This window comes from Cavia porcellus, unplaced genomic scaffold (assembly GCF_034190915.1).
Source record: "Cavia porcellus strain 051 isolate PalLab524CR breed Dunkin Hartley unplaced genomic scaffold, mCavPor4.1 scaffold_27, whole genome shotgun sequence".
Classification (NCBI taxonomy): domain Eukaryota; kingdom Metazoa; phylum Chordata; class Mammalia; order Rodentia; family Caviidae; genus Cavia; species Cavia porcellus.
In genome coordinates this window covers 2,699,880-2,724,973 of record NW_026947510.1, presented here as the reverse complement: position 1 = coordinate 2,724,973, position 25,094 = coordinate 2,699,880, and the positions used below count along the sequence as shown (strand labels likewise).

Sequence of the window (25,094 nt, the reverse complement as noted above, 5' to 3'; positions counted from 1 at the left end):
TGAAATTCCTGAAAAGGCTGGGATTTCACAAGTTTACCACTCTCAAGTGATTAAATCCCTCTAGCAAGTCAAGAGACTTTTACATTAGGTGGCTCGAGAGTGTGAGCCTTTCCATTTAAATGGCCTTGTACTCTGGCCAGTCTCCACTGAAGCTTGAACAGTCAAGCCTCAATTAAGATTGGCAATGCTGGTAATCATTTAAAACATGTTGGAGAGGCCATAAGGGGTGTGATGGACATTTCAAACATAGCAAAGCCACAAGGTAACTAGACTTTTAAATTGTTTGTGTTGTTCCACGCCCTCTAAAGGAAAACATTGTTGATACTGGGTATTTCCCAAATTATTTCCCAGTAGTGCTGAGAGCAAAATGTTGTGGAGGTGGGACCCTCCACACCTCACCCCGTCTTGTGTCAGGGGTTGCCTTCTGGCTGAGCAGACTCCAAGCCTAAGAGGTGGCTGGGAACGTGCTTAATGCAACCAGATGCTCGTGGATGCCAGATGCATGTCGCAGAGCTGCTATGACCACCAGGCACACATGCAATGAAAGCAAAGGGGATCTGCGATTTTCGTGCCCCAGGTTGTGGGCACGAAAGCTCAGTTTCAGGGTAGTTCTTAGGAGCTCCCTACAATCCCCTCCCTCTTTCCTGTACTCCCCTGGAGTCTGCAATGCCACGTTCTATCGACAGGGTCCTGGGGATTCACGTGCTGGCAACAAGATCTAAGATAGTGCTTTCCTTCCCAGGTGTGCACATTTCCACTTCTCGCTTTCCGTAAGCCTTCGATCCTCCTCCTCCCGCTTGGCGCCCCCATGTTTTTTTCCCAAAGGACCCCTTGTTGGCCCCGGGGTTACATCCACTGCAAACCAGTCCGATTCCAAGCTCAAGCTCTTACTCTTTCTTGGTTCGTGTAGCAGGTGGGAGGAGCTGCATCCAGCAGACGCCCACGGCTCTGTACTGCTTTGGTCAGGACTAGTGAACCCCTTCAGCAGCAAAGAGCCACACCCTCCTTCCGTCGCTATAGAAACGATTTCCACCCTTTTTGTGACTGAGGAGCTAATGGGCTTAGGCTCTGGTCTAGTCCCAGACAGCTTTTCACATCAGCCTAAATATTTTTCCTCTTACCCCCTTCCCTTACCCCAATCTTTGATGGATCAGTGAAATGAATGAAACCGCAGGACAGACACATGGAATTCTCTCATTCCTCTTTTCCAAACAAGTACATGGTGGTATGTAACAAAAATTCCAGATTTAATTTACTCATCAGATGAACACTATTTGAGTGTTCAGTCTGTACCAGATTTTAGGAACACCTAGGAAGGAAAGCTGTAACCCAATGATAGCTTGTCCCAGAGTGCAGATTAGAGCAGGGAGAAAAGACAAGCGAAGCCGAGTTAATCTGAGTCTAAACCATGCAAGGAAAGCAAGTTAGTCTCCAGAGACCTGCAAACCTTGGTGCCCTCAGTATGCAGCACTAGGAGTGAGACAAAACTGAAGAGCAAGGGAGGGTCGGCCAGAGGTAGCTTGAGAACTAGATGGGCTGAGGTGTGTGGGTACCCTAAGCTAAGCAAGGGGTGTTTGAGCTTAGATCTTATTTTAGAGACCTCCTGTGGCAGGAGCAATGTGGAGTGTAGGCAAGCATAGTCATGAAACCAAGGCAAGAATGCTGGTTAGAGTAAAGGATGTACTTTTAGAGTAAGAGCAAATGGAAGAGTAGTTTTGAGAAATTCAGACAATGGAAGAGTTTAGTTACTGAGCGTGAAGGGTGAGGGAAAATACACCAAGTCCTAGGACTACACCTTAGGCCCCTGTGTAGACGGTTGTACCATCAACTAACAGGAAACCTTCCAGGAGGGGAGATGTCAGGAGTAGGGTGGCAGGGACGTGAAGACTGAGCTACTACACAACAGATCTGTGGCAAGAGCAAGATGGGGGCCAAACAGCCTGGTTTGGTAACCACTGTCAAAGAGGGGACCACTGAAGTTTGAACTCATCTACACTAAAAAGTGGCTGGGGAGTAGGGGGAAAGAATGAAACTGCACAGAATGAGATATAATGTCGGTGACATGAAAGCTTACGAAGCTGCAAAATAATGAAGAGTAGGCAGGGAGGCGGGGAGAGAATTACAAAAGACATCACGTGAGCCAGAGGAAAAGATGTTTTAATAAGGGAATAGGGTGTGTAGCATCAGCTGAGGCTTGGCAATTGAAAATTATAAACTCTATCATCCAGACCAATTTTAACACACTTAGAGGTAAATTCAAATAGACACAATTAATATGCATAAGGCAAAAGCAACTTTATTAAGCTGGTGCCAAATAAGTAGTCAATGATACCAGAAGCTGCTAGAGTGGGTTCCTAGTGTTCACTGTTGAATTATACCATATAGACAAATCCAATGCTATGTAACTGTAAAGTGTGTTTTAAAAACAGGGCTGGGTAGAGTAGGTAAGGTGATAGATGATAACATAAAAATGTCTATCAGGTTAAAAAAAAGTACACAATAGTAATAGTTAAGTGCTTATTTAATCATAACTCAAAATTACTAATTTCATGTTAACACAGATGTTTCCACAAAGCAAGAGTTGTGTATTATACACTTTTTAAGGTTAACAACTGATTTTTTTTTAAACTAAAAAGTAACCAGGAGCAGTTTCAAATTCTCACCATAAATATATTCATTACTATTTTTATTCATAACTGAAATTGAAGTTTCCTAAAAACCTATTATTTAACAGAGCAACTATATATTTCAAAGCCAGTATTTAAAGTATTAATATAAAATGATTACTTTAAAAAAAAAAAGTTTCCCTTTGGCTGTGTCTACAACAAAAAAGATTAACATTCTTTGTACTGTTTTTATTTTATCATAAACTGTAGACAACTAGAAACAGGAAAAGAGGATTCTGAAAATTTCTTTTATTTAAGATTTTTGACAGTGAAGAATTTATAAAATGTCATTAAATTTTATCTGCTATACAATAACCTTCTGTTTCCAAATAAGAGATACATTCTATAATACAGTAACCATTTTAATATGTACAACAGTTCTAATTTTTACTATAGGATTTGGACAAAATATAAAACTTTCATGCAATAAAACTGACAATGTAGCTTACAGATTTTAGAAATGTCTCCTAAAAGAAATGATGGTCATAACTAGACAGGACTAGGGAGGAACATCACACCAACAGACAATATGGACTTCCTCTACGTAAAACTGCCACTGACTAATGACAGTGACTTATGATACATAAGAAAGCAGAGTATACTCTTCAGAAGGAATGGTGTGAGAACATAATTTGTAAATAAACCTCTCCCGAAGTCCTGAAGAGCTTTTCAGAGGATCATTAGCTTAAAGATCATTTCTATGACATGTTATAGAACTCCTCTATATTACCACTCCCTTCAAAATTATAAATACAAGTCAACTATAAACACACTTGCAAAACTGATTCTCTTGACCAACATTTCTTTGTTACCACACTTGGCTACTAGCGGCACTTGGATGGAGAGGTTTAACTCGTGCTAATCTGGATAAGCCAAGGCGGAGACTCTGACTTGGGGACTTGACAGTCACACCTGCCAGTGGGCTGCTGTCGTTCCTGCTACTTCCGGATGCCGCTGAAAGGGAACAGAAAACGGAACACTGATGTCAGAAATCTCTTAACCATGATTAATTTTTTTCAATCAGGAAGACGAAAAAAGTTAACCATCACTCTGCTTTCCAGGGTCTATCAAGGAATAAACTAAAGCAAAGCATGGCAAGTACTTAAAAGCAGAAGGAATATAAGTTAATATGAAAATTCAAACTCTAAAAACTTTGAAATCTGGAATACTTTCTGGTCCCAAACACTTTGAGTAAGGGATAACCAAACCGTTTTACCATCCAGAGGCCAAGCTAATAAGCCAAAATTTAACCATGACAACTGAAATAAGAAAGCGTGGAGCAAATAACATTGCTTGTACATGCATAAAGAAATGTATCCAAGTATAATTTCTAAAGTAATATAAAAATCTAATTTAAAGTCCTGCAAGATTAAAAAAAAAAAAAGACAAAACAACAAAAACGATATGATTTCAAAGATGGTAGGAAATTAACATTGGTTTACATTGCAAATTGTTATTTTCAAAATAGTTGCTCAGATTACCAGATATAGACATGCAAAATTGATCAAACAATATAAGCACTAACTGCCAGGTATGGTGGTACATGCCTGTAATCCCAGCACTCAGGAGGCTGAGGCAGGAGGATCATTGCATGTAGCCTGGGCTACAAAGTGAGCTGCACAGTGAGATCCTGTCTCAAAAACAAACAACAACAACAATACACACACACACACACACACACACACACACACACACACACACTAGCTGTTCCTAGGCATGAACTATTAGTATTAGTAGTACAATTATCTTAGCTATCATATACACACACGTAATTACGTAATTGTTTTTTCCCCTTTCCCCCATCCTACTTTTCCTTTTGAGTAGCTTTTTGTCCTTTCACAATATTTATGATACCTTTTGGATCTTATTTACTCTTTCAGTTTCTTACACTAGGGAGATGATACAACTGCTGTTTACACATGCAAGTCTGATTTATTTCGATTATAAGTATGGTCTCTAGTTGCAACCATTTACCTATAAAAGCCTCAATGAGATCCTTCTTTGTAGCTAAGTAGTTAGTACGCCATGGATAGGCCTCAAAGCTTCAGTAAAAACGAGGAGACCAGCAGGTCCTGGGCTAAAGATTTGCTGCCAGAAATGTGTATGTTAGGAATCCCCAATTCTCATACTCTTTGACACTGTAATCATACTAGCAAAAATTTTTAAAAAGGATTTATTAGGAAGATATAAAGAAATAGAATGTGGGCCCTCAAGAAACAGAGGTGTTAGAAATTTTATTCTACTAAAATAGGAATGAAGACAGATTTCTAAAATAAGGATGTTTATTTTTGTTGCAACCTTATTTATAATGAATAAATTGTATACAACCTGGTTGCCTAATAATAATAGTGTTTAAATGATAATAACCTAGCAACTAAAAACATTGGTTTTGAAGAATGTGCAATAATATAGGAGAATGCTCATATGCAACATTAATGAGGAGAAACTTCATCACTAGGAAAATTGCTAAGCCCCTGCCCATGACCATAAATATACCATACCTGGTGGGACCCACTTTGGTCGCCTGCTTTCAGCTGAAGGACTACATATCTGCAATGGCTTCCCAGTGGCCTCTGAAGAAGAAACTTTCTTTGCTGAGGACTGAGATTCTGATTTGATTGTAGCTGGAGAGGAGTCTACTACAGTCACTTATTTGAAAAATATACATAAAGAAGTCTGTTATATAAGAAGATAAACTTCTAGTATAGCATATATGTGTAAAAATTACAAAGTTTCATAATTTATGAAAAATTAAAAAGGCAATATAAACTTGGTAAACTCTTATCAGACAATAAATATTTATCAAAAGCCTAAGGATAGTCATTTTTTTTTTTTTTTGGTCTTTTTCCTTTTTATTGGTACCAGGGATCGAACTCATGACTGCCTGCTTGCAAGGCAGGCGCTTATGCCGCTGAGCTAAATCCCCAGCCCTAGGATAGTCATCTTTTATGGGCATTTACAAGCCAGGCAATGTGATTTCACATTTGTTACCTCTCACCCTTTACAACTTGGAGGCAGGCTTTGCTATGTCCACTGCTAGGTAAGGAAACAGAGAATTAAGCAGTTAGCCCGTGCTTTGACAGCTAGTGTCTAAGCTAGGTTAGAAAACAGACTTGACTCTAAACTCTATACTTACGACCACTTCACAAGGGTCACATTAGTGTCATAGTAGGCTCTGCAGTTACAAAGAAAATATATAATTCATGGATCCTGCGCTCAAGAAATTTATGCTCCTCTCATGGGGCTCCAGGGGGAAGGTCAGGAAAGAAAAGAGTTGTCTAATGCAGCTTGCTAAGGAGCATGCCACACAATAGAAGTAAAGGGAACTTCGTATCTGGTACATGTATTTGGAAGTCATAGGAAAGTAGGTGAGATGGTTGAGCCAAACCAAGACAGGAGTTGAGGCAAGTTTTCCAGGTAGAAGGAGCAGACAATGAGAAGTTCCAAAGTCAGTACTGGGGGAGAAAGTAACAGATACAGACAGGGCACAGTCATTGATGAAGAACTTTGCAGACTGTGCAAAGGAGTCTGGGAGAGGGTGAGGGTAGATTAAGATGAGGAATATAAACTCATTTTCAGATAAGGACTGCTTTTTAAGTGAGTATGAATAGGAACAATTTCACTATGTATTCTTCCTAATGTTACATCTGTATCCTGCTGTAGTTCTGTGCAACAGAATTTTCTGTGACACCAGACATTTCCTACATTGTGCTGGCTGATGTGGAAGCCACAGAGTTCCTTTGTACTTGAAATATAGCTAGCAAAACTGAGAAGCTGATTTTCAAATTTTGTTTAATTTTAACTTAAATGAAATAGAGTCGCGTGGTTAGTGGCTACCACACTGGACAGTGCTGTTTTCAAAATTTCTCTATCAAGGGAAAGTAATGTGTGCTGAATGAAAGACTCTCAAAGGCTATTCACACATTAGTATGACTAATTCCTAATTCTATTACTTAACAAATTTTACTTCCAATATTATATATTAAGGTCCCTTACGAAGCAACTTGCCTCAAGGTATATAGAAAAGGCTTCAAATGGCAAATTTCAACTTGGAAACTGAACTTTTAAGTGTGTCTCAGTGAAGAAACACAAATATATAAAGGAAATATAAATATATATTCATACTGTTAATGACTTTTTCACATTATCTCTTATAGTAGGCAAAATAACGGCCCCTCAAAGATATGTCTGGGTTATAACCTCCAGAACACGTGAGTATGTTTCCTACATGCAAAAAGGACTCTACAGAGTCCCCAAAGAGACTGGTGAGATCCTTCTGAACTGTCTGGATGGGTGCAGTGTAATCCCCAGGTTCTTATAAATACCTAAAGGTGAGAAACAGAACGACACAATGCGAGAGAGCCAGACAGAACTGGGCTGAGCCACAGCACGCAGGAAAGGTGGGAAAGGGATTCTCTAAAGGTCTCAGGCAAAGGAATAAGCTCTGCAGACAGATAGATTTGGGCATTTTTGCATATTAGAACTATAAAACACAAATACATGTTTGAATAAATTAGCACCACTAAGTTTGTGCTAATTTATTATAATAGCAATAGGAAACTAATACATATTTTATCTCTTAGAGTTTCTATATTTAAAATCTAATTTGTGGAAAGCACCGATATTTGTTAGTAATTTTTTAAAAATCGAACTAAAACCTCATTAACTCAACATATAGCAGAGGGAAGAGTATGTCTCAATTAGTATTTAAATTTTGCTTCAGCACCATGTTATTAAGGGTGAGAGGAATTCTTACTTAAACACAATCTGAGTCAGGAAAAATTTAATTTCAGACAAATATATATTTAAAAACTAAGGCAGAAAAATGTATACCAGTAAAACAAACAAAATGAAGCAAAAGCAAAGAACTCCAATAATCCATAATACATAATGAATTAAAAAAATGTTATAACTTCCTTCACAACAAATTCACAAAGTTATTCTAAAGTGGCTTCTAATTGGATCTATTTTGGGGGGAAAACCTAAAAAGCAGAAAGCATGGCAAAGGAACTCTCAAAAGACTTGGTCAGGCATGAAAGCTAAAACTTAAGAACCACACATCCCTGTTTAATTTGTCCAGGGAGCATATGGAGCCAGAACTGAGTGGACAACCCTGGTGTCTAAGAGGCAAGGTTTCCAACAAACACATCACCTCTGAGCCTTCACTTTTTCCCCATCATTTTGCAGGGGTGCTGGGGACCAACCTTTAGGCCGGTCAGACACACTAGGTACTACACTGTTAACCTAGTTAGTGTGCTCCACCTCTACCTTGCATCCTTTTATATTTTAACAGGAAATGAACATTAGCAAAATGTTAAAGAAAAATACAGCAAACAAATCAAACACATTCCTTTATAAAATTAAATGTCTTGCACCAAGCTTACCCAAAGCATTACATTTGGATTTAGATTTCTTCTCTTTCTTTTTTACTGGGGATTTTACCTTCACTTCTTTCTTTTTATTTTCTTTTACTTTACTTTTTGTCATAGTGAAGTCTTCCTCGCTATCTTCACTCTCATCAAAATCAGAGTCATTTTCCGAATCTTCACCTGAAACAGATTACATACTGTGAGGCATCTGTTGCATCATCTAGAGCTTTTGCACCAGATACTTGTGTATTTTGTGTAACAACATGTCTAGAAGAATACTGCAGTGTCAAAACCGTGGGAGTGCAACTGATACTTACCACTCTATGTATATATTGTGTGATTTCAGATCACTGACTTCACAGTATCTGTTTCGTCAAAGAAATGGCGACAGCCATACAATCTCCTTTATAGGATTGTTGTACAGATTACATTATATGTACATATAAAGCATTAAAAAAACACCTGACATATAGCAAGCAAAGCATAATTGTTTGCTATAACTATTATCCATTCTAATTTTCTCATAGGTAATCTTTGCTTCATATCTAAGACATTCTTCTATTCCCCACAAGTTCTTTTCTGTGCTGCATGGGCTGATACAAACCAATCAAATAAAATGAAAGCTGTTGGCCCGTACTTCCTGGGTGACTGGGAGCACTGAGAGCACCACATCACCCTTGGACCTTGGCCCGCTTCTCTGTGCACTTCTGACACGACTCTTGCTGACCTGGAGGACTACTATGCCAACAGCCACTATCCTTGGCAACCCTCCCCATCTCCTAGACCAAGTACTTGATCTTCGGCTCCACCTCCTCCTCCTAGAACCTTAAACTGCAGTGGATCAACCGTGCTGAGCTGAAGGGAGACTCGGTGACCTCTCACCCAAACAGAAGACCCGACCAGGCTCCAATTACTATGCTCCTGTGCTTCTCCTGGCATTTGTTCTACAACTTCAATAACCAGTTGAAGTTACAGCTTCACTAAGTAGAATAGGACCAAAGAGAATGAAACAGAATGAACTCACTCAGAACAAAACCATGAAAGCAATACAGGACTTCAAAGTAAGATAGCGCCCTGTGGACACCAAAACTGATGCCATCAGCCTGACCCTTAGCCCAGGACCACATACACCATCATGCTGCACTTCCTGCATGCCCCGTAGACACCTGGACTGATGCCACCCACCCGCCCCTCAGCCCAGGACCACCTATGCTGCTCTGCTGTACTTCCCGTGCGCCCAGTGGACACTTGGACCCAAGACACCTGCTGGCCCCTCAGGAATACTCCCCGTCTTCTGGACCTAATACTATGTTAATCTTCAGCTCCCACCCTTTCTCCCAGAACGTTAGAGTACAGCGAATTAACTGTGCTAGCTTGAAGGGAGATTCAGTAACTGCCTCACTCAAACAGAAGATCTCAGCAGGCTCCAGTCAGTGTGGTGAGTATGCCCCTAAAAGAGAGGTGTACAGTGGGTAAACAGGGCCAGTCATAAAGCTCCCTCCAACTACTTATAAGACCTGGTGGGTCTGGCAAGAATGTGGGTGACTCCTTCCTGCACACAGAAAACACCAGGAAGGGTGAGGAGTGTGCCAATAAGGACACCTCCAACTTGGAGAAAGTCAAAAAGGCTTACAATACACACAGGCACACAACAGGGACACAGTAGGGCCTCACCTGACACAAATACTATAGACAGGGAGATTTGGTGACCTGGAATAATCTGAAGATAAAGTAACAGCAGGAACTAAAAGTTGACCTACATTAATACTACTAGGCTTACCCTCCAGTCCCATCGGATCTAAACACTGGTCTTGGTGGTCGTTAAAGGAGGGAAAGGAATGCTGAAGCTGGCCTCACAGCCTTATAGTCTGGTGTACTGCAGGTGGGCTAGTTTCAAACAGGGTAAAAAAAAAAAATACTACTAGGCTTGTCAGCCCAGGGAGAATATAGGACTCACCCAACAGGCCCTGCACGGGGAAGTCAGGTGACTGGCCCACCTCTTCATTGTGGGACCCAACAATTGGGCAAATAACAACCTTACAATAGGACCCCAAGATACACCCTACCAACAGTTGACCCTAGTGTGACTGAAGGACTAAATATTAACTAGAAAGGGGAAAATGCAAAATGCAAAAGCAAAATACAATCTCAAACATCTAATCCATCAGGAGCAACTACAGGAGACATTAAAATAGAAGACTTCAAAAGTAACACGCCAGAAATCTTTGGAAAAATAGCGAGTAAAATAAAAAAACAATTTCATGAGGCTATAGAGGAAATCAAATTAGAAATACTGTCCTATTTAAAAACAAAAATAACAACCTTAGTAAAGGAGTTGCTCAGCACAGCTAAAGAAGAAATAGAGAAAAAAGTACAGGAGCATGGGAAACTGACTGAAACCTTGAATGAACAATATAGAAAACAAGCAGAATTCATGAAATAAACTCCAAAGAGACATCCAAGAAACAAAAAATTCTATTCACAGCTGGTAAAACTGTTTAAATGAAGCTGAGGATAGGATTTCAGACCTTGAGGACAGGATCACAATTAGTGATCATGAAAGGATAGAACTTTTAAAAATAACAAAGCAACATGAAATGACCATTCAGCAGCTTCAATATGATGCCAAGAGAAACAATGTAAGATTAATAGGCATCAGTGAAGATCAAGAGTCAATGCAAATGACATAACTAAAATATTCACAGAATAGCAGAAAATTTCCCAAATATGGGGAAAAATCTGATATACAGATAAGTGAGGCATATAGAACGCCAAACAGTCACAACCAACATAAATCTACATCCAGACATATAATACTTAAGATCTCAGACATGCAGTATAAAAACAGAATACTAAAAGCTGTTAGAGAAAAGACCCAACTCACCTATCAATGAAAGCCCATTAGAATCACAGCAGACTTCAGCACAAACCCTCAAGTCAATGCAAGCTTGGAGCAAGGTACTTCAAGCCCTGAAAGAAAACAACATTCAACCCAGACTGATGTATCCAGAAAACTTTAATTCAAATTTAATGGAGAAACAAGATACTTCCACGACAAAGAACAACTGAAGAAATTCATGTCCACCAAATCAACCCTAGAAAAAGTACTGAAAGACATACTACATAGAGGTAAAAATGAACACAATCTCCAGAACAACAAAAGAAAGAAATCCGCAAGTAGGACAAGCAGTTAAACAAAAGGGAAAAGCAGAAAGCAAACAACTGGAACATATCACAGCAAAGTTGAGCCAGTACGTATCAGTGATATCTATAAATGTAAATGGTCTCAATTCACCTATCAAAAGAAATAGGTTGACAGAATGGATCAAGAAATATGACCCCACAATATGCTGTATATAAGAAACACATGTGACCCAAAAGGAAACTCATAGAAAAGTCAAAGGATGGAAAACAGTATTCCATGCAACAGGAACCCAGAAAAAAGCAGGGGTAACTATTCTATTTGCAGACAATGTGAACTTCAAACCTAAAATAATTAAAAGAGATAAAGAAGGTCACTACATACTCGGTAGTGGAAAAATTAAAGAGGAAGAACTAGCAATTATAAATATATATGCAACAAATACAAGGATACCCAATTACATAAGACAAATACTAATGGACATGAAAAACCAAATACACAAGAACACAATTATATCAGGGAACCTTAAATACCCCATTGTCACAAAGAGACAAATCAACCAGACAAAAAGTCAGCAAAGAAATAATATAACTGAATCATACCTGTGAGCAATTGGACTTACTAGATGTTTATAGAGTGTTCTACCTGACCACATCACAATGCACATTCTTCTCAGCTGCACATGGGACATTCTCCAAAACAGACCATATACTATCCCATAAAACATTCTTAAGTAAATGCAAAGGTATTGAAACTATCCCATGCATAATATCTGACCACAGAGCACTGAAATTGGAAATTAATGGCAAAAGAAATTGCAAGATCTTCATAAATACATGGAAATTAAATAACAACCTTCTGAACAACCAGTGGGCTACAGATGAAGTTAAAGAAGAAATAAAATCTACATTTCAATGAAAATGCAGAAACAACATACTATAATCTGTGGGATGCAATGAAAGTGATCTTAAGATGGAAATTACAGCAATAAATTGTTATATCAAGAAAATAGAATGAGCATTAATAAACAACCTAATGTTTCATCTCAAACTTCTAGAAAAAGAAGAACAAGTTAAACCCTAAGCTCATAGAAGACAGAAAATTGTAAAGATTAGAGCAGAAATCAATGCAATTGAAACTAAAAAACAATACAAAGAATGAATCAAGAAGCTGGCTTTTTGAGAGAATAAACAAAATTGACAAACCTCTAGCTAACTTTATGAAGAAAAAGAAAGAAAAAAACCAAATCCATGCAATAAGGACTGAAAAGGGGGAAATTACTACAGATTTCATGGAAATTCAAAAGATCATGAATATCTACTTTGAAAATCTCTACTCACATAGACTGGAAAACACAGAGGAAATGGACAGTTTTCTAGAAACATGAACTACCAAAGCTTAACCAATAAGATATAGCAATTTTGAATAACCCAATATCAGCCATTGAAATTGAAAATATAATTAAAAACTTACCAACAAAGAATAGTCCAGGTCCTGATGGATTCACGGCTGAATTGTACAAGAAATTTAGAGAAGATTTGATGCCAATACTCCTTAAACTATTTAATGAAATTGAAAAGGAAGCAATCCTCCCTAAAGCATTCCTGGAGGCAAGTATTACTCTGATACCAAAACCAGAGAAAGATCCAACCAAAAAGGAGAACTATAGGCCAATCTCACTAATGAACACTGATGCAAAGATTCTCAATAAAATGCTGGCAAATAGAATGCAGCAAATCATCAAGAATATTATACATCACAACCAAGTGGGATTCATTTCAGGAATGCAGGAATGGTTTAACATACACAAATCAATGAATGTAATACACCATATCAACAGAGCCAAAAACAAAAACCAACTGGCCATCTCAATAGATCCAGAAAAAGCTTTCGATAAAGTCCAACAAACGTGCATGAGAAAAACCCTTCAGAAACTCAGAATACACTGTGTCTAACTCAATCTTATGAAGACTATCTATGACAAACCCTCAGCCAACATTATACTAAATGGACAAAAACTGAAAGCTTTCACACTAAAATCAGGAACAAGACAAGGATGTCCACTATCACCACTCCTATTCAATACAGTTCTAGAAACACTAGGCAGGGCAATCAGACAAGAGAGGGAAATAAAAAGGATAAAGACAGGAAAGGAAGAAGTTAAATGATCACTATTTGTAGATAACATGATACTTCATATAGAAGATCCAAAAAGCTCCATTAAAAGATTAGAGGTAATGAACAAATTCATCAGTGTAGCTGGATACAAAGTCAACACTCAAAGATTAATTGCACAAATAGCACAAATCATGTATATAAACAAAAAACTCATTGAGAGAGAAATTATGGAAATATCATCTTTCACAACAGCATCTAAAAAAAATGAAATACTTAGGAATCAACCTAAGAATTTAAAAGACTCGTAATGCGAAAATTATGCTAAAAAAGAGGATATTGAAGAGGATATTAGAAAATGGAAGGATATTCCTTGCTCTTGGCTAGGAAAAACCAACATTGTGAAGATGGCCATATTCCCAAAACTGTTATACAGATTTAATGCAAACCCAATCAAAATACCATTAACATACCTCACAGATCTAGAGAAAACACTCCTAAAATTCATCTGGAAACAAATAAAACCTAGGATAGCAAAGGCAACTCTGAGCAACAAAGGCAAGGCAAGAGGCATCTCAATTCCTGACTTGAAAATAAACTACAAAGCTACAATGATAAAATCAGCATGGTACTGAACAAAGAAACAGACCTGAGGATCAATGGTACAGAATAGAAGATACAAGCACAGCTACAAAGATACTCAGCCACCTGATATTTAACAAAGGAGCTAGACATGTTCATTGGAAGAACAATAGCCTCTTTAATAAATGGTGTTGGAAAAATTGGCTCTTCACATGCCAAAGACTGAAACTAGATCCATGCCTATCATCATGCATGAAACTAAAGTCTAAATGGATCAAAGACCTAAATATTAAAACAGAAACACTAAATCTACTAAGATAAAGTAAATATAAGTCTTGGAGACACAGAGGTAGGCAGAGAATTCATGAACAAAACCCAAACTGCACAGGAAACACTTCAAAGAATCAACACCTGGGATCTCATATTATTGAAAAGTTTCTGCACTTCAAAAGAAATCACCGGGGGCTGGGGATTTAGCTCAGCGGCATAAGCGCCTGCCTTGCAAGTGTGTGACTCTGAGTTTGATCCCGGGTACGGATAAAAAAGAAAAAGACAAAAAAAGAAAAAAGAAACAAAAGAAATCACCAACAGAGTGAAAAGAAAACCCACAGAACAGTAAAGAATTATAGCCAGCAATCTCTCAGACAAAGGACTTATATCCAGAACATATAAAGAATTGAAAAACATCAACCCCCAAATTCAAAGACCCTCTCCAAAAATGGGCATCTGAGATAAACACAGTTCTCAGATGAAGATATACAAATGGCAAATAAATACATGAAGAAATGTTCACCATCACTGGTCATTCAAGAAATGCAAATTAAAACAGCATTGAGATTTCATCTCACTCCAGAAAGAATGGCTGCCATCAAGAAATCAACTGATGGGGCTGGAGGTTTAGCTCAGTGGCATAAGCCTCTGCCTTGGAAGCAGGCAGTCGTGAGTTCAATCTCCGGTACCGATAAAAAGGAAAAAAGACAAAAAAAAAAAAAAAAAAAAGAAATCAACTGATAACAAACGTTGGCGAGGCTGTGGGGGGAAAAAAGGAACACTGCTCCACTATTGGTGGGTTAGGGTTAGGGTTGGTGGGTGTGGACTGGTACAACCACTATGGAAAACAGTATGGAGAATTCTCAGAAGACTAGGATTCATTCAATCCAGCTATTCCCCACCTGGGTATTTTCCCAGAACTGAAAAGGTCATATCACAGTGATATATGTGCACCCATGTTCACAGCAGCACAATTTGTAATAGCTAAATCTTGGAAATAACCAAAATGCCCATCAACCGCAGAGTGGATGAAAAAGATGTGGTATTTTTATACAATGGAATATTATTTAGCTATAAAAAGGATGATCTTGAGGCCTTCATAGGTAAATGGAGACAACTTGAAACTATCCTCATAAGTGAAATAAATAAGAACTATATTTATAAATATCACATTGTGTCTCTAGTGTAAAAAGAAATAACTGTAAGAGTAATAAAACTTAAAATCTGTAATTGCTATTGTAAAAAGGAAAAGAAAGTGCTCTAAAGGATATAACTGCATGTATGTTTAAGTGTGTAGGATTGATAACCATATTACTAAGTTTTTGTTGGATTGTTGAGCAGAACTGTTTGCAGTCTCACTGTTGTAGTATCCATTTTGTATGCTTTACTTTTGTAACTTGAACACTTATTTCTAAGAGGACAATATGTAATTTATCAACCAGTGAGTTCATACTGTTTATTTTTTTAAATTATGTATTATTTCTATCCTTTTTCTGTTTTGTTTTTTTCCTGTTTAAATAAAACAAACAAAACAACACACACACACACACACACACACACACACAAAAAAAAAAAAAGAGCAGCTCTACCCTGGAAAAGCAGAACTGCCTAAACTACTAGTCAAGCAATGATCATTCTGGGGGGAAGAGTACAGAAAAAAAAACCATGCCTTGTAAGAAACCCTGAAAACTAAATGTAAATAAGTTAGTCTTACATTCTTATACATTTTTACATGTTTAACAATATGTACACACTTCCTTCCAAGACTGACATCATACTGAAAAGTATTAAAGGAAAACAAAATCCACTGTCTTTATCTTGACCATTCAGAGATAACCAATCCACATAATATTTACCTACTTATGTCCCCCCAAATCCCCTGTGTGTGGAAGAAGACTGGAGTGTGGGGGCACTGTACTCACCAATGGATTTATCCAGTGATGAGCTTGGTATCTGAATCCGCTGCCCGAAGTGTAGCCTGCTTGGAGGGGGCTCACTGGGGTACATTTCTGTCCCCAGCTCCTTCCTTCTCTCTGCTCCATGGGTTGAGCACCCTCCTCTGCCATACATGTGTGCCTCAACGTAGCTACATGGTCTGACATATAGCCAGAATAAGTGTGGGTGTTGGGTATTTTGTTCCAGGATTAGAAGACACCTTCCCTTCTTGTAGTACATTACAAAGAATTCAAGTCATCAAATTATTATACTCCTACACTAGCATATATAAGAGGTGGTCAAAATATACACTGAATGCTTAAATTTAAAAAAAATTATTACTAAAAAAGCACTGCCATTATTTCTCCTCAAAATAGTCCCTCTTACTTGGAACACTGAACCTCTTGCCATTTTCTGAAGCAGTGCTTGAAAGTCTTTTGTGACTACTTGAGCTGTTACAGCTGTCTCAATGTGTCAATATATACAAAACTTTTCTCTTTCATGGTCCTTTTGACTTTGTAGCCGAGCTAGAAGTCACACAGTGCTAGCTCTGGTGATAAGGGGGATGAGGGCAGAGCGTCATGGTTTTTACAAGCCTGCCTTCTCGTTGGATGGCACTCAGCAGCAGCAGTCGCAGTATTTTTGATCATATCTCTTCGGAAGGTGTCAAAAATGATGAGTCTGCTTGAAGCAAGGGAGTGTGTTCTGAGTGGGGCGAGTGGCAATGTGTCTTTAATGTGACACAGTTTCCTTACATAGCTATGCCATCTTCATAAGCAGCAATACTAAGCGTTTCTGAGCGTCACGGTCTACCCACCCCACGTCAGTCTCTTCTAACACACAATAGTCTCTCCCTTTTACCCTCATGCCTTCATCCTGCTGAAGTAACCACCAGGTCAGCTGTCTTCTAGAAGGTCCTACATTCTGGATTAGGTTTTTTTTTTTTTTTTTTCTATTTTTAGTTTACTCTTATATTTTCTATGAGCTTGAGTTTAAATTCAGGCTCACCTCTGCTTTGTACTCCATACTACATCCCATCTCAAAGCATATAATGTACAATGGTCCCATTTTTAGTTGGCTCAGTTGATACCAACCTGAATTCCCTACTTTAAAGAAGTTCATCGACTTTACATTGATCTTAGCCTAAATCAACAATGTCATTATGATCTTCATGTTACAGTCTGTTTATTCTATTATTCCTTCCACACAGATAAAAATTTTAAAATAGCTTGTCTTCAACTCCCATATACACATAATGGTTATTGTCCTATATAAAAGTAATCATAAAAGGCCAGATTACATGAAGGCATTTATAAATAAATAGTACAGTTCACAGCGCCAGTCATTCATAAGATTTTTCTGTACAACCTTACTAATAATTGTTCATGGAAACTCTCACCATTCTTGGAAACCAATTATCTTCTGCAATTATTTTTTTGGCAAGAGGTTTGCAATTCCCCAATTCAAGACAGTCATTCAGTTCTCCTTGCTGCTGATTGGCTGTTGCGTTGTATCCCATGTTTCCACATTCTAACAAGTTGCTGGACCACATGCAGCTAGCTATCTCAAGTTCTCGGTTTTGTTCTTAAACTCCTAAGATGCTGCTAAAACACCCTGCATCTAAGGCTCTACTGACAGTATTTTACTAAGTTAAACCATATATCTTCAGGACACATCGCCTATTCAGGGTTCAACCTATAAAATTAAGAATTATAGGCATTTTTCTGGTCATATCTGAAATTGCAGTATTTCACAATTCATAGATGTTCTAGGATGTAATCCCTGGGAATTTCACCAATCCACTGTACTTTGTAAACTTAAGTAATGATTTCTGGAAAAGTGAGAGAATCTAGGTTCAGGAAGGTCATGCAGTGGAGGAAATTTTAGAATATGTAATTCTGGGCTGGGGATTTAGCTCAGTGGCATAAGTGCCTGCCTTGCAAGCACGTGGCCGTGAGTTCAATCCTCAGTACCGCCAAAAAAAAAAAAAAAAAAGAATATGTAATTCTAGGAGTACAAAAGTTTCTATCTATCCAAGGTTCAGTAACTTAGAAATTTTAAGGAATCCTGAAGAGGATAAATGCTGGAAGCTGGCTAAAATGCTACTTAACAAGTTATCTAGATGGGGTCAAGTAATCTTTACCAGTCAATTGATAAGCTATTTAAGTAAATATGAAATAGGGAGTTCCAGGAATCTCAAATCATTAGCAGCCCATAGTGGAAAATGTGAAAGGCCAAACACTGAATTACGGCTTTTAAGAATAGTTAGAAGAGACTTGCGATTTAGCTCAGTGGCTCAAGCGCTTGTCTGCTAAGTGCGAGTTCATGAGTTCGATCCCTGGTACCAAAAGAAAGAGAGAGAGAGAATAGTTGGAAAAGCCCTTAAGAAATGTCCTGACTTCTCTTTAATTTTCTCTTTGTTCTCTCCAATGAAGGAATCAAATGATCTTTTTTTTTTCTCATCAAGGGAAAAGTAACCAAGGTGGGAAACTCTTGAAATATTAGTTTTGGGTTCTTTCCACTCAATTGCTGTATGAACAATGATGCTGGTGAACATGTATGCTAGTTTCCAGTGGGCAGAAATACATCTGATGTAACCTAAGGGAGGTGAAGTGTATTTTATTCCTCAGTTTCAGTCCATGGTTGGCTGGCTCCAAGGCAGAAATGGCAGGGAGAAGGGCATGACAAAGGAAAGCTGCCCGTCCCATGGCAGCTAAGCAGCAGAGCGAAGGGAGGAGCTGGAGACACGAATCCCCTTTCAGGTCACGCCCTCAGTGACCACCTGTTCTGTCAGGTCCCACCACCTAACTGCACAGTGAGCTCTGAAGTCTTCAACACATTAATCCACAGGGAAGTCTGGCGTTCCTACCATGCAATCTCTGAATGCATGAAACTCTTAGGGAACATTTTGGAACTAAACCATAACAACATGTGGGCACAAATCTCTTCAAGAACATGTTTTCAATTCTTTTGGACAAGGATCCAACAACAGAATCACATGACAGTTCTAATTTTGTGAGGAACTATCACAATATTCTCCATAGCAACACTGTACCATTGTAACAATCTCATCACCAAAAGTGTACCAGGGTACTAATATTTCCACATCATCCTCAGAATTTGTTTTGTTTTAAAAGTAGTTATCCTACAGAAAACAATACTCTTATATAGCCAGGGCCCAGAAACATGTAGGAGTAGCTATTCTAATATCTCATAAGGTTGATTTCAAACCAAAACTGATAAATTTGTAACAAAGACATACTGATAATGGGAACAATTCACCAGAAGAGGTAATGGCTATAAATATATATACAGCGAATGCTGACATACATTATTTCATAAAACAAAAACTACTTGATACACAAGGGTAGATGACTATAATACAATTGTAGCAGGGGGCTTTAATATTCCACTGTCACAATAGCTCAACAAGACAAAAAAAATTTTAAAAATATAAGAGTTAAAAGACACTGCAGAATAAATGAATTTAGCAGATATTTGCAGAGTGCTTCATCTGTTATTACAGCAGATTATATATTCTAGTCAGTTGCCCATGGATCTTTATACAAAATAGACCATATTTCAAGCCACAGAGCATGTCTCACTAAATACAAAAGAAATTAAATAATCTCTTACAACTATCAGATCACAATAAAACATAACTAAACATCAACAGTAAAAAACAAGAAACAAAACAAAAACCATGCAGACTATACAAACACATAGAGATTGAATATTTCTTGAATGATCAATGGATAATAAAAGAAATTTGGCAATTTAAAATTTCTAGACTCAAATGATACTGGAAATATGACAACAGAATCTGCCAGACATAAGGAAAGCAGTTCTAGGTATGAAATTCATCATGTGAATGCCTACCTTAGAAAAACAGAATAAACAATTCATTCTACAATTTTGGATGCAAACTGAATCCAATTTCCCCATTACATTCAATGTCACACAATGCAGAGCTGGCAAATGGTAGCAAAATTTTGCTGAACACCTCTGTTCACAAACTGAGGTGTTACTCTATGTAATTTGATGACACACTGTGTCAACTTGAGAAGTTCAGAAGCTTAACTAAGTCAGCTCAGCAATTCTATACCCGCAATGGCACATGCCTGGATGGTACCAAAGGGAAATGAGGACAGACTTGCTTCTGCTCTTCAGAGGAGCACCAGTCCTCGCCTTCTGCCTGGAGGTCATCTCCTGGCTGCCAGCACAAACTCTCTGGCTTCCACCTCGAATCCTCTATCCTTCCGGCATAGACTCTTCAGCTTTCCTTCAGACTCTTCTGCCTTTCAGCAGACCAACAGACCTCCTACTAGCTTTAGTGATCCTTTAAAATTTCAAGTAAGATTATGTGCACTTCTTTCCAAATAATTCCAGAGACCTACCAGGTCCTGCCTAATCTTGTTTGTTCTCTAATTTCATCTCTAACCAGCTTCCCCTTCCATTTACTCAGCTTCAGGCACAATGGCCTTATTATTCCTCCTCACACAAAATGTTCCTACCTCAGGACCTTCGTATATGCTGCTCCCACCACGGAAGACACTTCTCCATACTTCCACATATAGCTCCCAACATCAACACCTTGAGAAATGTCTTCTCTGACCCTTATACTTAAAATAACAACACATACACCAACACCACAGTTGTCTTACATCCTCTAACTGGACTTCCTCTTCTTTGTAGTTCTTTCATCATAGTACTTCACATATCACATGATTATTATGTGCATTCCCTCACTAGAATTTAAGCGCAATTAGGACAGGAGCTGTTTTGTTCATGACTGTATGCCTAGAGCCTGGCATATAATAAACATCATACGTCCTCAAATATTTGTTAAAATTTAAAACACAGGGTCTGATTTATTATGAATCTATGCATTTATGCATTTTAATTTTTAATTAACATATTACAGTGCTCTGTTGAGGTGTTTTCCTTTTGTCCTAATTTCTGAATGTGTTTGAAAACAAGTCATAATAAAATGTATGTTCATATCACTTCCAACTCAAAATATTTCATGAGTTTCTACCACCTATAGAAAAGTCTACCCTTCTTGGAGGATCTGAGACACGCCACACTGGGGCCAACCTGCCTCTCCAGACTCTTCTAAAGTCTTTTCCCCAGCAAACCTTGCCAAATACACATGAGTCCACACCACTGTTTATACCCTTCAATGAGTCAGAAACGCTGTTTTTTTATTTAGCTCGTTTTAATACTATCCAATTTTCAAGGCTTGGCTTAAAAGCTTCCACCTAGCAGCTGTTGTGCCAAATGCCCTGGATTAGCATGGTGCTTTGCACACATCAATGGCCTAAGAGAACTTCACTGACTTCTGGCAGAAGTAGCTTTGAAGCAGGACGTAACTCACCATAGTCTGGCTCAGTGTCACTGGTGCTGTTCCCATCACTGCCTTTCGAAAGCATCTTTCTCTGCTGTGCTGTAGCTCTAGGTGTTTTTCTTTCCCCTCGAACATCACGGGCATCGCCTTCCTCTGTAATCTGGTTCAAATCTTCAGGAGACACAAATCCCAGTGAAAGCTTTCTGTGGAAATCCATATTCCCAGAGGCATAGCAGACTCGCCAGCATCTGCTGCTGCTCCTCGCTTAGCTCTGCCGCCCGCCCCGCTCCAGTCCCGGACTACACAGCCTAAGCTGGTTCTGCCCCAACACATGGGCACCCTGACAACTGTCTGCTTGGAAGGAGAAGCCTAAGACTCAGACACAGAGCATCTTTCCCCAAGAATTTTCACAGCGTAAGTGGGAGATGAAGGCCCTGTCTTAGTGGTCAGCTGCAGCAGACTAGAAGCTGCGGTGGTGATTAAGAAACTAGGTTTGAGGTCGGAAAGAAACAGACTAAGACAAAAAGGAACAAAGGCCAGGTGACGAAGAGAGTCCTGACATACTTAAAAATCTCAGTTTAGCTATGGTTCCAGGAATTTAAACATTTAAAAAACCAGTATCGTGGATAAAATTATTAATATAAAAAACTTACCTAAACAATTACCAGCTACACTGCAATTTGATATATGCAGAGACTTATTCATTGTTTCTGGTTTACCTCTGTCATGTTTTGCAATGCCTAAATGTAAGGAAGAAGAGAATTTAGATGAACGTAGTACTGGGGATTGAACTCAAGGCCTTCACACTGAGCACAGCCTTAGTCCTTTTTATTTTTGAAACTTTGAGACAGGGTCTTGCTAAATCATGAAATTGCCCAAGCTAGGCTCAAACCTGTGATCCTCCTGTCTCAGGCTCCCAGAGTGCTTGGATTATAGGCCTAAACTGTCACACCCGGCATCAAATGTACTTCAGTCAACTGGTAGCCAAAAGTAGATTAGAGATAAAATGGAATAGCATCTAGACACTGACAGATGACCTGAACTCAAACTATCACGATGACTTCTATGGAGAGGCTAGGGACTTGGACTCTAAACTCACATTCACCTTCGGGCTCTGCCCATGCAAACTGTCCTGTCCTCGCATTACGGTTTAGATGGGCTCCTGTGCTGTGGGCTTAGGCTGCACTGCAGCAGTGCTCAGAGCTGGGACTTTGAGGAAGGTTTTAACTTCATCAGTGAATGAAATCCTTTGAGTTCATAGCTCAATGCGTTCAGTAGATGGGAGCTAACTGAAAGCAGCAGGTCACTGGGGGTGGGATGAGGGGGTGGCTCCATGTACTTTGCCCCCAGATTTTCCTTCTCTGGCTGTCTTCCTGTTTCCTGGCTGCCATAAAGTAAGGCATTTTCCTCTGCAAGCCTTTCAGCCATGATGCTCTGCTTCACCTCAGGTGCACAGCAACGCAGTCAGCAAATTGTACACTGAAATTTCTGAAACCATGACCCAAAAGAAAGCTTTCCTCCTTTTGAATTGTGTATGTCAGCTATTTTTCTCACAACAACGGAAAGTTAACTCACCCAAGAGTAGTTTCCTCATATATAGGATTATTACAGGAAATTAAATACCAATCTCATGAAAACTGCTTTAGTACGCTGTCTAACACAGAGGAAAGTCAGTAAATTTTTTTTTTTTTTTCGTTTTTATCGGTACCAGGGATCGAACTCACGACTGCCTGCAAGGCAGGCGCTTATGCTGCTGAGCTAAATCCCCAGCCCCAAAGTCAGTAAATATTAACTGTCACTTCTCTGTAGACAAATCCATTCTTTTATTGACATTAAATTCTCTGTAATCATTACAATAAATTTAAAGTGATCTTTTATAAAAAATTTTATTTTTATTAGTACATATTTGCAGTATATGATTACATTCACTGTGGGGAATTGGTAGATAATCTTAATTCTTTTTATGTGCCCTTTTCTGCCCTTCTCTCCCGAAATGAATCCATTTTAATTAGCTTGTAGGTCATGGTATCAGTTTAATCTTTAGGCTATAAGATGCATTATTCAATGAGAAGTGATACTTCTTAGGAAATATAAGGAAGTATTCTTATTCTCGCTACAAACTGCAATATCTTAGAGATGAATTTCACTTTCAATTTTGGACATACCGCAGTTCTCTTCTGAAGTTTGATTTCTGATAATGAAAATTTCTTCCTCTTAAACAGCAGGAAATACTGACTTAGAAAAATAAACATCCCACTTAGTTCCCTAAGTAACAGAATCTAGGGCAACACAATTTAACATAAAAGAATGTAGGACAATGCAGTTTAATCCAAGAATCATTTTAACAATTTGAGTATATTTTCTAGGAATAATTTCTGTCTCTCCAGAATGTCAGTATTACCATCTGCTTATGACTGCCAGGAAAAAAAAAAAAAAAAAAAAAAAGGAGAAAACCACAGAGAAATCTACAAGTCATTTTTTACAACCATTTGCTTACTAACCTAATTAGTAACTTTAACCTACAAAAACAATAAGAATTACCATCATTAAGTTATGTTCCATTAACTTGGATTTGGAGAAAAAGGAGAAAGACTGTTAGGGTCATCAGATCATCTGAATAAGAAATTAAATATTCACTATACACTGACGTGAAAGAGCATCCAAGCTCACGTTGCATGTCCTTAAGCTCTGCTTAGTTTGAGTGTTAGGCACACAAGTCTCTATTTGTTCGAGATTGACTTGCATGAATAAAGAACTGAACCAAATTGTACTCTGTGCAATTTGTTCCATTAGTTCAAAATATTCATTTTTATTCTTTCCTCTGCAAAGGGCCATTCAAAGAAATTACTACAAAAGGGTTTAAAGATGAGAACATATAGAAAACACCTTACTTTTATCTTGAGACTTCTGCACGCCATTGGTGGCTGTGGGAGTTTCCTTCACTGATAAAGCTAGAGCAGCTTCTAAGCCCCTCTGGAAGATCTTGTCATCTAAGGCCTCCCTAAAACACACAAGCAAGTAATAGTGAATTTTTAAAAATACCAATCTCAAGTCAACAGCAAAACTTGGAAGTTTCCTATATTACTGTTTGAGTTGTTCATCTCAGAGAAGTGTTTTAAAACAATAATCATCATCAACTGACTAGGTATGGTGAAACTCCTAAAACATGTCATGTTACACTACACAGCATATCGGGTTTGCTACAGAAGCAGCGTGTGCCTCTGCCCTTACTGCGCCCTTTAATTGTAATATATCTACTACCAGTTCCATCCAGGAAGCGCTTGCTCCCTTAAGATAGGCTTGTTTTGAACACTGTTCCACTTACAGGTGTTTCTTGACCTCATCTATACTTACAGATATGACAGCCCTTATGTTAATTTTTGAAAAATCTGGTCCTACCAATCCAGATTTTAGCAAATAGTTTATCACATTTACAGAGCACAAGATAACTGCACTAGCTGAATACTAAAAAAGTACCTTCAGAGAGTCTGCAGTATAATGAGGACGGTGGAGAAAGGAGACACACTAGTAATTATCCCATGTAAGTCAGATTATAATCTCCTACTATTCAGGTTTGTCAAAAAAGTGAAAAGCCAAAGGACACGTAAGAAAAAGGTTATGTAAAAGAGGAAGTACTGAAACTCACCTTGAAGGATTTATTTTTAAGT

At 38.4% G+C, this 25,094-nt stretch overlaps 1 protein-coding gene and 1 non-coding gene across 2 annotated transcripts in view; one reads left to right on the top strand and one right to left on the bottom strand.

Annotated features, from left to right (window-relative positions):
* Positions 1–2,276: 2,276 nt before the first annotated feature.
* The window catches only part of Rad51ap1 (RAD51 associated protein 1), a 29,049-nt gene continuing 6,231 nt past the window's right edge, over positions 2,277–25,094 (bottom strand). Inside the window, exons 4-9 of the mRNA XM_013145171.3 lie at positions 24,318–24,427; positions 22,080–22,166; positions 21,457–21,597; positions 8,051–8,215; positions 5,168–5,314; positions 2,277–3,620 (exon numbers count right to left, since the gene is read on the bottom strand). Of these exons, the coding sequence (XP_013000625.1) occupies positions 3,475–3,620; positions 5,168–5,314; positions 8,051–8,215; positions 21,457–21,597; positions 22,080–22,166; positions 24,318–24,427 (796 nt within the window). The 3' untranslated portion in view covers positions 2,277–3,474. The remainder of the gene's footprint in view (positions 3,621–5,167; positions 5,315–8,050; positions 8,216–21,456; positions 21,598–22,079; positions 22,167–24,317; positions 24,428–25,094) is intronic.
* LOC111755056 (small nucleolar RNA SNORA61) lies at positions 9,814–9,938 on the top strand. The gene has a single exon (XR_002789645.1). It is a non-coding gene; the product is annotated as a small nucleolar RNA SNORA61 (small nucleolar RNA).